General features: G+C 38.2%; 1 protein-coding gene across 2 annotated transcripts; it reads right to left on the bottom strand.

Annotated features, from left to right (window-relative positions):
* Positions 1-7,441: 7,441 nt before the first annotated feature.
* Positions 7,442-8,826, bottom strand: LOC110291994 (small proline-rich protein 2B). 2 transcript variants are annotated; one of them, XM_021159162.1, is made up of 2 exons: positions 8,784-8,826; positions 7,442-8,098 (listed from the first exon to the last, which is right to left on the bottom strand). In XM_021159162.1, the coding sequence occupies exon 2, from the start codon at positions 8,077-8,079 to the stop codon at positions 7,783-7,785; it is 297 nt and encodes a 98-aa protein (XP_021014821.1). In that variant the 5' UTR covers positions 8,080-8,098; positions 8,784-8,826; the 3' UTR covers positions 7,442-7,782. The 2 variants fall into 2 exon arrangements, with proteins under 2 accessions (XP_021014821.1, XP_021014822.1); XM_021159163.1 differs by lacking the exon at positions 8,784-8,826 and having other exon boundaries at positions 7,783-7,854; positions 7,936-8,079.
* Between the last annotated feature and the right edge of the window lie 6,521 nt (positions 8,827-15,347).

Raw genomic sequence — 15,347 nt, 5'->3', positions numbered from 1 at the left:
TTGCTGTATTAAATCTTACTCTCTATACATCTTAAGTTCGGTCTCAGTGTCTTCTTGGGTGCGCGGCTGTCCCGAGGCTTGAGTAAGTGCCTCCCTTTGGGAGTTTTGGAGTCTTTCAACTGCATGTCAAATGACATAATATATATTCTGACTCACCTTTGAAGATTGGTTTATCATGACTGTTCATCATGATAATAGAGGAACTAATATTGCACCTGCCCTAACGATATCCTTAAGTGGTTAGTATATGAAGACACACAGTCATTCAGAGTTCACTTCTCTGAAGAGCTGTTGAGATCACCTGTGTCACACAATAACATTCATTTTTCCTTGCTTGAGCTTCCAAAAGATCCAGTACACTGAATCCCTCACATGTAATTGACACATGCGCGTGCATGGACACACACACACACACACACACACACACACATCTGTGCTCACAAAGACCCACAGGGAGTGAGAGAGTGAGGGAGGGCAGGGGCAGAGACAGACAGAAAGTCAGACATAGAGACACATACACAGAAAGACCATCAGTCTTTAGTCACCAGGTAGCTACATATATCATTTTCCACTTTCAAAGACTTTACTAAAAAATCACTTTCATCTTAAAACTGACAGTATGAATTAAAACCTTATTGCTTTTGTAAGTTTTGATTGATGTATTCTATACTATTAAAGGCCATTTTGGATGACACAAATTTTTTAATCAATATCAGATAATTATATGGTTTTTAAAGACATAATTGAAAATATCTGAATTTTTATTTAAATTCATCAAAATATTCAATTAGTAATTAAATATATTTTAGCATTATAACAATTTTATTTTCTAGAGTATTTTTAAATGGATAGAAATTATACACAACAATTTTCTAAAAAGTTGCTTCTGGTTTCTAGTTTCTGTCCTAAATACTCTCCTTGTCATAGTCCATCAACAGATGACTTGGTTAAGAAATCATATAAATAGGTACCCCTATGGTTGAATTAGGGAAAGACAGAAAGAAGCTGAGGAGAAGGGCAACCCTGCAGGAAGACCAGTAGTCTCAATTAAACTGGACCCCTGAGATCTCTCAAACACTGGGCCACAAAAACAGGCAGCATAACCAGCTGATATGGCCCCCAACACATATACAGCAGAGGACTGCCAGGTCTGTGTTCAATGAGAAATGATGCACCTAACACTCAAGAGACTGGAGGCCCCAGGGAATTTAGAGGTCAATAGGTTGGGGGATAGGGGGTTGGGATGGGCATATCCTCATGGAGACAGGGGGTAGGGAGGATGTATGGGATGTGGAAGAGTTGGAGGTTGGGCCAGGGTGGGGGGATAAAATCTGGAGTGCAAAAAAATAAATAATTAAAAAGAAAAAAAACTAAATTGTAATATAAATTATTATCTATGCCTTCTGTCATTGTTTGATATGTGAATTCTCAGCTATTACTTCAGTGGTCTGTCACCTGCTACTTCTGCTCTGCAATCATGAATTCAAACACTCTGGAAGCATAAGCCCCAAATAAATTCTTTCCCCTACAAATGAATAGAATAGAATAGAATAGAATAGAATAGAATAGAATAGAATAGATCTCTTAATATTGTGTGGCAAATGAAAGAAACTAATCTGTAATGACTATAGACAAAAAAATGGAATATTATTGAATTTAGCTAGGAAGAAGAAATCAAATACTATTTGATTTCAATTATATTTCATCTATAGGAAGTTGATCTCACAAAGATTTATACAATGATGAAACCATGGGAACATTATGGGTGAGAGAAGGATGTGAAAAGTTTTCTGAACTAAGCTTCAATCAATTCAAGCATCAGTTCAATGAAGTATTCTATATTTTAAAATATCTACCCAATATAATTTTGTTTTCACCATAAAAGATGATAAATGTTCCAGGTATGAAATATTAATCTGAATCATTGTACCCCTCATTATATATACTATATTGAAATACATTAAAAATGTAAAAGAAATCTCCAATTAAAAGTAATTTGATACTATAAGAGACCCTTATCACAATGACAGACACAGATAGAAGTTGTAAAACCCATGGGGATTGAGCAATTTCCTTGTAAATGATTATAAAATCAAACAATATATAAATCTAAAAGTTCTTAGTATTGAAACTATCAGAACACAGGATTTAAAGCAAAGGCAGTTATATTTATATGTATGGATGCCTACAACATCCAATATGGGATTAATATCAAAAATTACCAAAGAAAGACAGACACACACATATACAGAAAGAGAGAGATAAAGAGGGAGAGAGAAAGGGAGAGGGAGAGGGAGAGGGAGAGGGAGAGAGTTATGTTTGAACAAATGTTCCAGTGGTTAAAAACACTTAACTTCTCTTAAGGGACTGAAGATAACTACATAATATGCACATCTACCAAATAACATCTGCCTGTACCTCCATCCCCAGAGCATCTGATACCCTCTTCTGAGACCTCAAACATTGCCTAAACCCACACACAGACACATATAGAGACACATAATTAATGGAATAAAGTGGAGATGACTCCAGTGAGAGATGTAGTAGGGAGGACAATACAGAAGAGAAGAAAAGACAAGGGACAAATAATGTTAAAGTGGTTTGCTGAAGCCCCAACAAATCACATTATTTTGTATTAATATAAAATTTATTAAATTTAATTTATCATACAATAAGAACATAGAACTCACACGATTCAGCTGGTGTGGCACTGAACATCTCTTCCTTGAAGTCTACATTTCATGGTTCTAGAAAATATTATATATTCTGCCAAGTCCCATATACCTGGACCACCTAGGAACACAAAAATCACAAGCATGGAAATACATGCATAAATATATCCTAAGTGGAATTCATATGTTGAGGACAATCAATAACAGTCTAATTTAATGAATTTCCCACTCAGGAGAAATGGATACATAGCTGATCCTAAATCTTAGCCAGTACCTGTGGCTTATGGGGTAATTTTTGTAAGGAAAACAGAGTGTGGAAATCTCAGGCACAGTGGATATATACACACCCCAACTTCTGCATCTGTAACTCAGAAAACATTTTTGGCAAGAACCAGAATATTGGAGAGGGGGTGTACAACTGTCTCTAGTGGAAATGGATGCATACACAAGCTCTGAACAACAGCAGTATCAAAGACATATTAAAGAAACAAAAATCACACATGGTTCTACCTTTAGACAAACAAGTATGGGAAAGTAATGACTCTAGCAAAAGGGCATTGGTCCCTTCTTTGGATGGGTTGACTGTCCTGTTGGTTGTTCATTGTAGAATGGTCAGCCTTAAAACTAGTGGACTCAGCAATTTGTATTTATATATTTTTATGCACATGTGTGCAGCACAAAATAACAGTAAGAAAAGGAGGCTAGCAACTTGAGTGTGGGGAACACATGGTAAGTGTTCAGGGGAACCTTGTCAGAGAGACTGGAAGGAATAAAGATGGTGCTAAAGTTATGTAAGTTTTTTTTTCAATTAAAAGCATAATTTAAAATTTAAAATATAATTTATAAATAAAATCAAAGCAAAGAAGTGGCAGCATACAACTTTTTTTAATTGGGCAACATTAATTTGTAAAATGAACATCTCATTATGTAAAATTTAATAAACAACTGAAAGACATAATGGAGTATAGCGTGGGAACGAGTTATTACAACAGGCTAATTTACTTAAGAAATATTTTTAAAGATTTTTTTTAATTTATTTTTTAATTATGTGTATGGGTAGCTTTATTTTTGTTTTTTGTTATTGTTTTGGTTTGTTTGCTTTTCTGAGATCAGTTCATCTGTAATTTTTCTATTAATTAATGTATTTATTCACTTTATATCCATATTGCTGCCTCCCTCCTGGCAGTTCACCCATGACAATCTGTACTCTTTAGCCCTTTTCTCTGAGAGGATAGAGGCCACTTGGGTCTCCTTCCACCCTGGCACATCAAGTTTCTGCAATGATAGGTATAGCACAAACCTTTAATGCCATCATTTGAGCAGAGACAGGTGGATCCTGAGTTTAAGGCCAGCCTTGTCTACAGAACAAGTTCAAGAACAGCCAGTACTAAAGAGAAAATTCTGTCTAAAAAAAAATTCAGACACAAATTCTGTCTAAAAAAAAACCCTAAATAAATACTGAACAATTAATAAATAAATTAATCCCCCCCCCAAAAAAAGTAGCTACAAACATGAACCAAGATTTTCCAAAGGAAAAAGTATTAATGTCTGACAAGCACTTTTTTTTTTAAGAAAACACTTTGGAGTCTGGGTCCTTTATTTCTTTTTTATTAGGCCATGAATTCATATGGAATGGGCTCCAACAGCTCAGGCTCTTTTCTGTTGGTCCTCACAAAGTGTGCTTCTATAGGTGGTGCAGGTTGGCACTTCAACTGTACCCAGGTGCCCTTCTCTTTGGCTTCTCTTTCTTCTACTCAGGACACAGCAGTGCCTGCATCCTTTACAATAATCAGAAAGTATTGAATTGGACACAAGATCCTGTCACCAAGAGGGAAACAATACCTTGAACCTGAAACCAGACAAGTATCCAAGACAGGTGAAATCCTGGATATTGGAAATGCACCTACACACCACTTTACTAAATATGTAAACCAATCAGGTTCTGATGAGACCTACTATATGACTCTGCTGATGCCAGCAGGCAATTAAATCCAGAGATGATGGGTCCTGGCAAACCCGGGTACTGATGGAACCCAACAAAAGTAACTAAGTGTGGATGGCACCTACTATTATCTACTTCTGATGGCAGCAAATTCTTAAAGCCAAAGCTGATGGCTCCTGGTGTAACCTGGGCACTGATGGTACCCAATAACAGCCTTTGCTGATGGCAGTTGACAATATCAACTTCAATTTCTTCACTCGTAGTAACTGCACACTCCCTCGCCAAGAGGTTTGCAAGACCCAATTGAGATCCAGTTGAGAGCCCTATCTTTGTCAACTTACCTTCTTCAAAGTCCAAGGAAAAAAAAAGCCTGTTCCAATGCACCAATTTAGATGCCTGCAGCCTCCTGGCCTGGAGCAGGTAGAAATGAGATACAGAGTAGGACTCTGGTGTGGCTTTAAAGATTGAGGGTCTCCAGATGTTCTAGCTCTTAAACTATACTGAAAAACCAGTACAGAAAGAACTTACTCATTCTGGATGAAAAATGAGTTCCTTCTTTATTATATAGAGAAAGGAAAAGCTTCTACCCTTTCATTAATAAATGAATTTAACCAAAGTCTGTAGGAAGAAGGCTTTGTTCTCATTAGGAACATTTAGCATGCTTTGCTATAAAGAAAAGCCATGTTCTATACCATGGTAAGGAAAAGCCTGCCCACTCCTTCTGCTGCATTCTCCTAATATTACTCTCTCCTCCTGCTCTGATGTCACAATACTGCCCTTACTCTCGATGCCTTTTCTCCCAATGCTGTGCCTTTACTTTTAAGTTCTTCTTGAGTTCAGTTGTGTCAAAAAGTTCTCTTCAGCTCAGTTCTGTCTCTTTTCTTTGTTGTCAGCACTTATACATCTTTCAGAATACATGATCATATAGTAAAATGTTCATCACAAATTTACACATGAATTCAATAAATCAATTAAGAAGTTTACAACAATTAATGTTACATTCATATCCATTAGAAATAATTATCTGGCTAAACATTTATCACCTGTCACAGCTTCACAGGTTCATGTAGAGTTAAAAACCTTAACTAAGTTAGTAGTGAAGTTTTTTTTATAGATAAGCACAGTCAATATTTTATCTTCTGTCCTAGCACCTATGATAGTTTTGCAGCCTCTTGAGATCTGAGTAGTAGATGTCTGCTTACACTCTAAGATGCAATTAACTGGTGACACATGGGAGACAGGCAGAATTTTCATTGCAGTTCTTTTAATTACGTATTTTCCTCAATTACATTTCCAATGCTATCCCAAAAGTCCCCCATACCCCCCCCCCACTCCCCTACCCACGCATACCCACTTTTTGGCCCTGGCGTTCCCCTGTACTGGGGCATATAAAGTTTGCATGTCCAATGGGCCTCTCTTTCCAGTGATAGCCTACTAGGCAGTTTTAACTATCAGCAAGGACCTAATAACAACCCCACTCTAAAAGAGCTTAATAAATAGTGATATAATCTTAGGAATTCTTATAGGATCATCATTAAGAATTAAGTCTTCTAATTTTCTATATAGCATCACTACATCTTTGTAGATCTGCAAAAATCTGCTAGTGATTGTCCTATATGTTTAATGATAACAGGAAAAGCATGTGAGAACAGGCTTTAGATGCTTTCTCGGGAGTGTGACTCAAGATGACCATCTTCCATTGCTTCTGCCTTGTGTGTCATGTCTCTCTGTGGCTTATCCTTCCCAGGAGGACACCTGTTCAAGTCTTTTTAAAGATAAGGTTTTTGCCTAAAGTTCTGCCTGAATCACATCAGTGCCTGAAGCTCAGTTGAAGATTCCTTTGTAATGTAAAGTCAGTCATTCCTTGGCTTCAGAACTTTGATCAAGGGGTTTCTTTGGGCATTCCAGTAACTTCTTAACTCTGCTATGTCTTTAGCTGCCATTAAACATGTTATTCTGTAAAGAATGGCTTCCAGAAGCCAAGAATGAGGAAAGTTTTTATGTACAGAATTTTGTGAGATGTCAGAGTAGCAAGAATACATATGGGAGAGGCAATTTGACCTCTCAAAAACACTATTCTCCACATTTCCTCAATCAAACCTGTTTTTAAGGATTGCTATCACCTCAAAGAATTTCATAAGTACCACAAAGCCCCTTTTCTTTAGTATCACATAAGAAATGTAGTAAATTAATGAAGAAAGAAGGCATTGGGGAAGAATAATGGACTTTTAAAATAGCATTTGCTGAGTAGTTATGAGAAAGTGACACAGGGGTATTGCTGATAATGATGGAGAGCTGCTTTTTCTAGTGCATGAACTGAACTCTATAGCATGCATGGGGTCTGATGGTAAGTATACCATAGGTGACAATTCAAATGTATACTAAAGATGAAAGTTAGTAATCAATTGTAGATAAATAGGTGGCTGACAGATGATAGTTTTTTACATCATATTTTAAAAGATAATATTTTAAGAAGTTAAAAAAAAAGAAGTTAAGTAATTTGGTCTTCAGAACAATTAAATCTTAATATGGTCAAAAACATAATTTTGAAATAAGATTGAATTGGGGGGGAGGGAGTGATGGGGCAGGGGGTTTGCAAGGGGTAACCAGGCAGGGGGGAAAATTTGAAATGTAAGTAAATCAAATAACCAATAAAAAAGGAATAAGGTTGAATTAGTCTTTGATGAGACTACATTTAAGAAACATTGAATTAAAATTTAAAATCACTCTACTAAAGGATAGAAAAAAACAAAATAGTAATACAATATTAGGCAGTTTTGCAAGAAAAAAAGTATTTATTAGACCATCACCAAAGGGGTCCTTTTTTCAGGAAATGAAACAGCAGTGACCATTGCCCTGATCAGGTAACAGGCAGGTTGAGAAGGCTCCTCTGAAAGCACAGAGTAGATACCTGTTGTGCTTCCTTGGTGCACTAAAACAAGAGAAAAGATCATTCTCAGCAGCCCCAGGAAAGCAGCAGGGGATCAGCCTGAGAGAAATGCCTTCTCTGTGAGGAGCCATCATAAGCACATGGAGGATGAAGGGTGGAGAAGATTCTTCTGCATCCAGGACAGGCTTTCAAAGGAGGATGGAAGTGTTGCTATGGAGTTGGTGAGCCAGTGAGACAGATTTCTTTCACTTCCCCTGGTCATGATGACTGGGAGGCCCTCACTTGTTCTTGGGTGGACACTTCTGCTGGCATGGTGGAAATTGCACAGGAGGGCATTTTGGCTGCCATGGCTGAGGGGGGCATGGCTCACAGCACACTGGAGGAGGACAAGGATCACAGCACACTGGGGGAGGACAAGGCTCAGGGCAAACTGGAGGAGGACAAGGCTTAGGGCACTTTGGAGGAGGACAAGGCTCAGGGCACTTTGGAGGAGGACAAGGCTCAGGGCACTTCGGGGGTAGGCACACAGGAGGAGGTTGGCATGGCTGCTTGCACTGCTGCTGGTGGTAAGACATTGTACTGGAGTCTCAGAATCTGAAAGATATTCCATGAGAGTTTTCAAAGAGGTGATCCCCAGGGAGAAACTAGGCACATGGGACTGTAGAACCCTGTGTACCTATGTGTGCATGCAAAATTCCCACACTGATTTTTAGGAATTCCTAGATTGCCTCTTTTACTCACGCATTTTTTTTTCATCAGCTTTATCAAACTTTTTTTTTTAAATCTCATGCCAGTTTCCCTAAGAATCTATTTCTGTTTCACACCACTGGAAAATACTATTTATATGAACAGAATATCCTCATAACCTTGACATTCTTATAGACAGTACCCATCAAATGCTAGGATATTCCAGGTGGAATGACTGGACAACACAAACAGCTGTTGAGAGAATAGGTGGGATTCTCATCAGCTTGTGGCATAAGCCTTTGAAAGAGATTATCCATATCCATCAAGATGTGACAAAAGGAAAGCTCATATTTTGTTTAGTTTTCTTTTCAAATCACAACTTTCTCAATTATTTTGCTTTTCCATGGATATCAAATTATAGCTCAAACAAAAGCAAAAGCATGCTTGCACAGCACATCATATCCTCCATTGCTAAGTTGCATCTTCTAAGTCATACACATTCCTTGATCAATTTGGACCCACTGAACTTACTGTGCTCATGAGAGTACCCAAAAAAGCAGACCCTTTCAAGAACTTAAGAAATCAGACTCACCAGGTTCTCTTCAGCAGACCAATGTTTGAGTACCAGGACTACTGCTGTCAAGCACTGAGATTCTTTTTTATAGGATTGCCTGCCTCACCCAGTGGGAAGTGGATATCCCTGTAATGGGCTGGTCCAGGATTTCCTAACATAAATGCAAATTCATCCATAACTGGCTGGACAGGGACTCTACCAAATAGGAAATATCCCATGCTTGCCTCTCATTACTAGGTTGAGTCTTGTGACTCAGAGTCCTTTTCTGTCCTCTTGCTTCCAGTAATTGTGGCACTTGGAGCTTTTCCAACTGTTTGATAAATCTCTTTCTTGAATGGGGACCATAAGCCTTTTTTTCATGACACCCTCTATTTGTCTTAAATTCAAGATTTTGCATTATTTGTCCCTCTTTAGTTCATCCTTAGTTCGTTGCTAGTGTGTAAAGCCATTTACACTTTTCTTTTTCAGAAGTAGAGGGGTATTTTCCTCATACATTTACAAGTTTGTTAGAAAGAAGAGAAGTAAAAGATACCAAGTGCCCCCTCAGTAAGCCATGGGGCTAGGGGCTTCTATTTCCTATAGATATTTTCCATAAATATGGAGAAATAATACCCGTGTGCTAACATCACTGGGCTACCTGTGACCCTACTCAGCATAGAGTTTCCCCCTTCATCTTTCTCTTCTTTGTATAATGTCAGATTTGACCTACATTCTTTGCCTTTTAGAATCAATCATATTCCCTCTAACAATGATGCTACTCTCCCTGGACAGATTGTGGTGGCAGAGTGGCATCCAGTCTCCTCAGTGCCTTTTTTTCTTTGCCTTCCTTCAATTATCATTCAATGGAAACAGGGAAAAGAGAACAAATATCCTGAGAATTAATTAGAAATTTATTTAGCAGACCTCATTGGGTGTTCCCCTTGGGACTCCCTAGGGTGCAGAACAAGAAACCATCACATATAAATAATATAATAAGAGTAAAGTAGAAGTGTTGATCAGATCATTAAAAGTCTGAAATCTCAGGCAGGGAGATATAAAGTTAGTTCAGACTCATACATTGGATTTTATTTATTAGCTATCTATGTAGATTTAATAACCAACAGACAGTATTTCAAAACTCTTCCTGTAGATATTGTTTGTTCCTTTTTTTCTACAAGTTCTTTAACCTGTCCACCCCTCTACCATCTTCTCCTACATATGCCAAATTTCCAAGAGAAGATGGCAATACTGTTCCCTCTCAAGACAAATGCTAGCATTCATTAGTCACAGAAAATACTGTCAGTGCATTTACAGACTCTTACCATCCCTGTCCCTTTACTATTTCATTCATTCAGTAGGGCTGACTGTTTATTCAACATTTAAAGTGTCATTGCTGGCATTAGAAATTTCAAAATGATTGGGTTATTAGAAACTTCAAAAGACAACTAGGTATATATATATATATATATATATATATATATATATATAGAGAGAGAGAGAGAGAGAGAGAGAGAGAGAGAGAGAGAGAGAGAGAGAGAGAGGAAAAGGATGGCAAGGAAAATGAAATATTTAAACTTTCTGAAGCAGCCAGCAGCTGTTGTTTTGGAAAAATACAGGAGCACTGTGTCAACCATAGCTAAACACTTCAGCTTGTCAGAGCTGTCAATGCTGCTGGCAATACAGAAGAGTTTATTCAAAAATGCCACTGTTATGACTGAGTCCCTTCAGGGAAAGAGTCATTATTTTATCACCTGAGGCTAAGAGAGCTGACAAATGACATCATTATGTATAGTTCTCATTAGCTACTGCACATACCATAGGGCAAGATCAAGGGCCTTTACCCAGTAGATATCTTATGACTCAAGTGACATCTAAAGCAGCATTCTACAGGAGTGTCTGGTTTCTCTCATGCAAAGTTAGGTAATGAGCTGGCCAGCTGGGAGTATAGTATCACATAAAACTTGGGTTACACCTTGGGCCTTTTTCGAAATATAGTACACATTAAAGAAACTCAGACAGTCCCACAAAGACACATATCATGAATTTCTCCCAAATATAGAATCTGGAATGTTGAGAAGAGAATTAAAATCAAAGGGTTCTATTAACTGTGAAAGATAAAATGGTCTAAGTGTGGTGAATGTGATCCAATGTAGAATATGTATGAATAGATAAGCTATAAGAAAACCCTCACTGTGTGAAATTTACACTCACTAATGAAAATAATTGAAAGGTTAGTAATCATAATAGTGCAGGCAACAGAGTTAGAGCAGCTGTCTTTATTTTCCAGACTGGGATGGTTGTGTTGAATGAGTCATTTGCACGTTAACTACAGCAGTGATTTTTTACCTGTAGGTCACAGTCTCTTTGGGGGTCAAAGAACCCCTTTACTGAGGTTGCCTAAAATCATCTGAATATCAGATATTTATATCGTGATTCATAACACTAGCATAATTACAGTTATAATGTAGCAACAAAATCATTTTATGGTTGAGGTCACCATGCAGCATCAGGAAAGTTGAAGACCACTGACCTCTAGAAAGAGCTACCCCAGATGAAAAGTGAAAAACAACAAATGTTCTCCAGATTTGAACCTCCAAAGGCTAATGCAAAAATATAGCATACTTCATACATACACATAGACACACACTCACTACAGTAATCTCAGGCATCGCCTTACCATCATTGACAACATGTCTAATGAACTATGTTTTACTACTGTTAAGGATCAAAAGTCAGAAGCTCAATCAAAGAACTTCTGCTTCCTTATTGCTAAAGGGATTTGATAAATCTCTGGTACATGAGATACTGCAGAGAAGAGCAAGACATTTTTGTTTTAACTCTTGAGAGTATAACCAAACTTTACTATTATCTATTATGTAACCTTGTACAAGATGGTTCCTGTAATATAAGATTATACAATCAATTATGAAATAAGTATAAAAAATAGGAACTGTAGTAAAATATTCCTGACTTCCCCGGGAGAATGGGATCGGTAGCCACCACTGGATGTCTGCCTTCTGCTCATTCTCCATCATCTTTTCATAATCTTGCTAAGTCACATAAGTTGTATGAGATATATTGTAGAATTGCTTTTGTATTTATTATTTTTACTGCATTTACATAGTTAGTTGGGTGGGGAGAAGCACATGCCAAGGTGTGAGTGTAGAAGTTAAGAGGTCAATTTGTGGGTGTAAGTTCTTTGCTTCTACAGTATGGGTCCCAGCAATCAGACTCAAGTGCTTGGGCCTGAAGGTACATACCTCTATTAGTACAGCCCTGTTATAGGTGATGTAGGTCCAACCACACTCCCTAAAGAACTATAGCAATATGCAAGCTTTTATAAGATTATAGGATTCTAGCCATGGGAAATCATCTTGTGGTGAGTTATCACTGCAGATTCTACCTGAATCAGATTTTTGAAATATTTACATCAAAACTTCAAAACTCTAAATCAAATGAGGGAAAAAATAAACAAAAACAAACAAACAAAAAAACAAAACAAAACACACACACACACACAAAACACTGCCATCTATATTCCCAAAATATTGATCAGGAACAGTGCTAGAAGCAGAAGCAGGTATTGGGGGGGGTGTTTTTGTATTCAGGTTTGTTTGTTTGTTTTGTTTGTTTGTTTTTTTTTTTTTAGAAAAAGAATAAAGAAAAACTGAACTTCCATCCAGCCATGATGCATATTCTTTATTCCTGATACTAAGAGGAAATACACTCCTAGGTAATGGAATATCTACCTGAATCATACAAGTCATATAGTGCAGGGTGTGACAGTGCTCCTCCACCTGAGGCCTTAGGAAGCACAGACCTAAAGGTAGTTCTTGTTTGCAGAAGAGCTGTATAACCACTTCTAAAAGGAACTGCTGCTGCATTGATTTCAGGCAGAACAGTAATGAAATATACAAAGAACACAATTGCAGGGGAGGCTGTGGTTAGGATGAATTATATGAGAAAAGAATGAATAAAATAAAATAAAATAAAATATAGTGTTTCAGAACCCATGCTTGGAAAAAGCAATTGTTCTTATTTCATGGTTCTGAATGTTGGTAGTATACCTTATGCTATTGAGTGAACTTTGTTTCTATCAGTATGAGGGAGAGAGAGCCTTTGCTAGCAGCACAGATGTAGATACCAAACAGCTGGCATTTGGAGAAAAATATAGCTCAGGATATGTGGGTGGATATCCCGGAAGTAGTTTATAGAATTACAGAGTTTGGGGAAAAGGTATGAAATCTATAGTTATAAGGCATTGAAATATCCAAGCAGGTATTTGGAAGAAATCAAAGAGTTAATTCACACAGCTAAATAAATAAGCTTAAGTGTCTTGGTTTACTGGATGTTACTATACAGTCATTCTCTTGATTAAGAATGTCTCCATGATAACCTCCAGTTGTGCCAGCACCATTTGTTGAAAATGCTGGATTTTTTGATTTTTTGTTTTTTTCCACTAGATGGGTTTAGCTCCGTTGTCAAAGATCAAGTGACCATAGGTGTGTGGGTTCGTTTCTGGGTCTTCAATTCTATTCTATTGGTCTACTTGTCTGTTCCTATACCAGTACCATGCAGTTTTTATCACAACTGCTGTGTAGTACAGCTTTAGGTCAGGCAAGGTGATTCCACCAGAGGTTCTTTTATCCTTGAGAAGAGTTTTTGCTACTCTAGGTTTTTTGTTATTCCAGATGAATTTGCAAATTGCCTTTTCTAATTCATTGAAGAATTGAGTTGGAATTTTGGTGGGGATTGCATTGAATCTGTAGATTGCTTTTGGCAAGATAGCCATTTTTACTACATTGATCCTGCCAATCCATGAGCATGGGAGATCTTTCCATCTCCTGAGATCTTTAATTTCTTTCTTCAGAGACTTGAAGTTCTTATCATACAGATCTTTCACTTCTTTAGAGTCAAACACCCATGGAAGGAGTTACAGAGACAAAGTTTGGAGCTGAGAGGAAAGGATGGACCATCTAGAGACTGCCAGACCCAGGGATCCATCCCATAATCTGCCTCCAAACACTGACACCATTGCATACACTAGCAAGATTTTGCTGAAAGGACCCTGATATAGCTGTATCTTGTGAGATTATGCCAGGGTCTAGCAAACACAGAAGTGGATGCTCACAGTCAGCTATTGGATGGAACACAGGGCCCTAAATGGAGGATCTAGAGAAAGTACCCAAGGAGCTAAGGGGGTCTGCAACCCTATAGCTGGAACAACAATATGAACTAACCAGTACCCCCAGAGCTCTTGTCTCTGGCTGCATATGTATCAGAATATAGCCTAGTCGGCCATCATTGGAAAGAGAGACCCCTTGGTCTTGCAAACTTTATATCCCTCAGTATAAAGGGGGGGAGAGGATGGGGGATATGGGGGACTTTTGGGATAGCATTGGAAATGTAAACAAAGAAAATACCTGAAAAAAGAAAAGAAAAGAAAAGAAAAGAAAAGAAAAGAAAAGAAAAGAAAAGAAAAGAATGTCTCCTTTCCTTCAGTTGATGCAATATTTATTAAGAGTTGCCATCCAAATGGATGGACCTACAAAAAAAAATCATCCTGAGTGAGGTAACTCAAAACCTGAGTGAGGTAACACAGATCCTGAAAGATAAATGTGGCATGTTCTCACAAGTTGATATTAGCTATAAAGTAAAGGATAACTATATTACAGTCCACAGACTCAAAGAAGCTAAGTAACAAAGAGGGTTCAAAGGAAAGTAGAATAGACATTATCAGGCTTAGGGGTCAATAGGGGTCAAATGAGGGAAGGATAGAGAGAGAGAGGGTACTGAGAAAGACCACTGGAATTGGGGAGGGGAGAGCATCTCAGGGATGAGCTAGAAACACAATGCAATGAAAACTCCAGGAGTCTACTAGAGTGAGCCTAGCTAAGACTCCTAGCAATGGGTGGGAGGTAGTATGGAGCCAGAACCTGGCCATCTCCTATAACTAGGCAAGACTTCCAGTGGAGGGATTAGGACACAAATTGAGCCGCAAAACCTTTGACCTACATTTGTCCTGCCTACAAGTTGTGCTAGGTAAAAGTGCTTCAAAAATTGTGGGAGTGGCCAACCAATGAATAATCAAGTTTAATTTCCATGCCAAGAGAGGAAGCCCACCCATGACACTGCCTTGAGGTCCAGGACCCAGAAGTTGAATAGCCCAGATACCTAGGATAGAACCAAATATAACAAGGAGGGAGAAAAAAAGAGAAAGAAAGAATTCCTTTTTTTAAGTGAATTTTTTAATTAGGTATTTATTTCCTTTATATTTCTAATGCTATCCCAAAAGTCCCCCACCTACTCCCCCATTCACCCACTCCCACTTCTTGGCCCTGGCATTCCCCTGTACTGAGACATACAAAGTTTGCACAACCAATGGGCCTCTCATTCCACTGATGGCCGAATAGGCCATCTTCTGATACATATGCAGCTAGAGACAAGAGCTCCGGGGGTTACTGGTTAGTTCATATTGTTGTTCCACCTATAGTGTTGCAGATTCCCTCCAGCTCCTTGGGTACTTTCTCTAGCTCCTCCATTGGGGGCCCTGTGATCCATCCAATAGCTGACTGTGAGCATCCACTTCTGTGTTTGCTAGGT

Source organism: Mus caroli, chromosome 3, assembly GCF_900094665.2.
Source record: "Mus caroli chromosome 3, CAROLI_EIJ_v1.1, whole genome shotgun sequence".
NCBI lineage: Eukaryota > Metazoa > Chordata > Mammalia > Rodentia > Muridae > Mus > Mus caroli.
The sequence above is the reverse complement of the archived record's forward strand: the minus strand, read 5'-3'. Positions and strand labels throughout refer to the sequence as shown.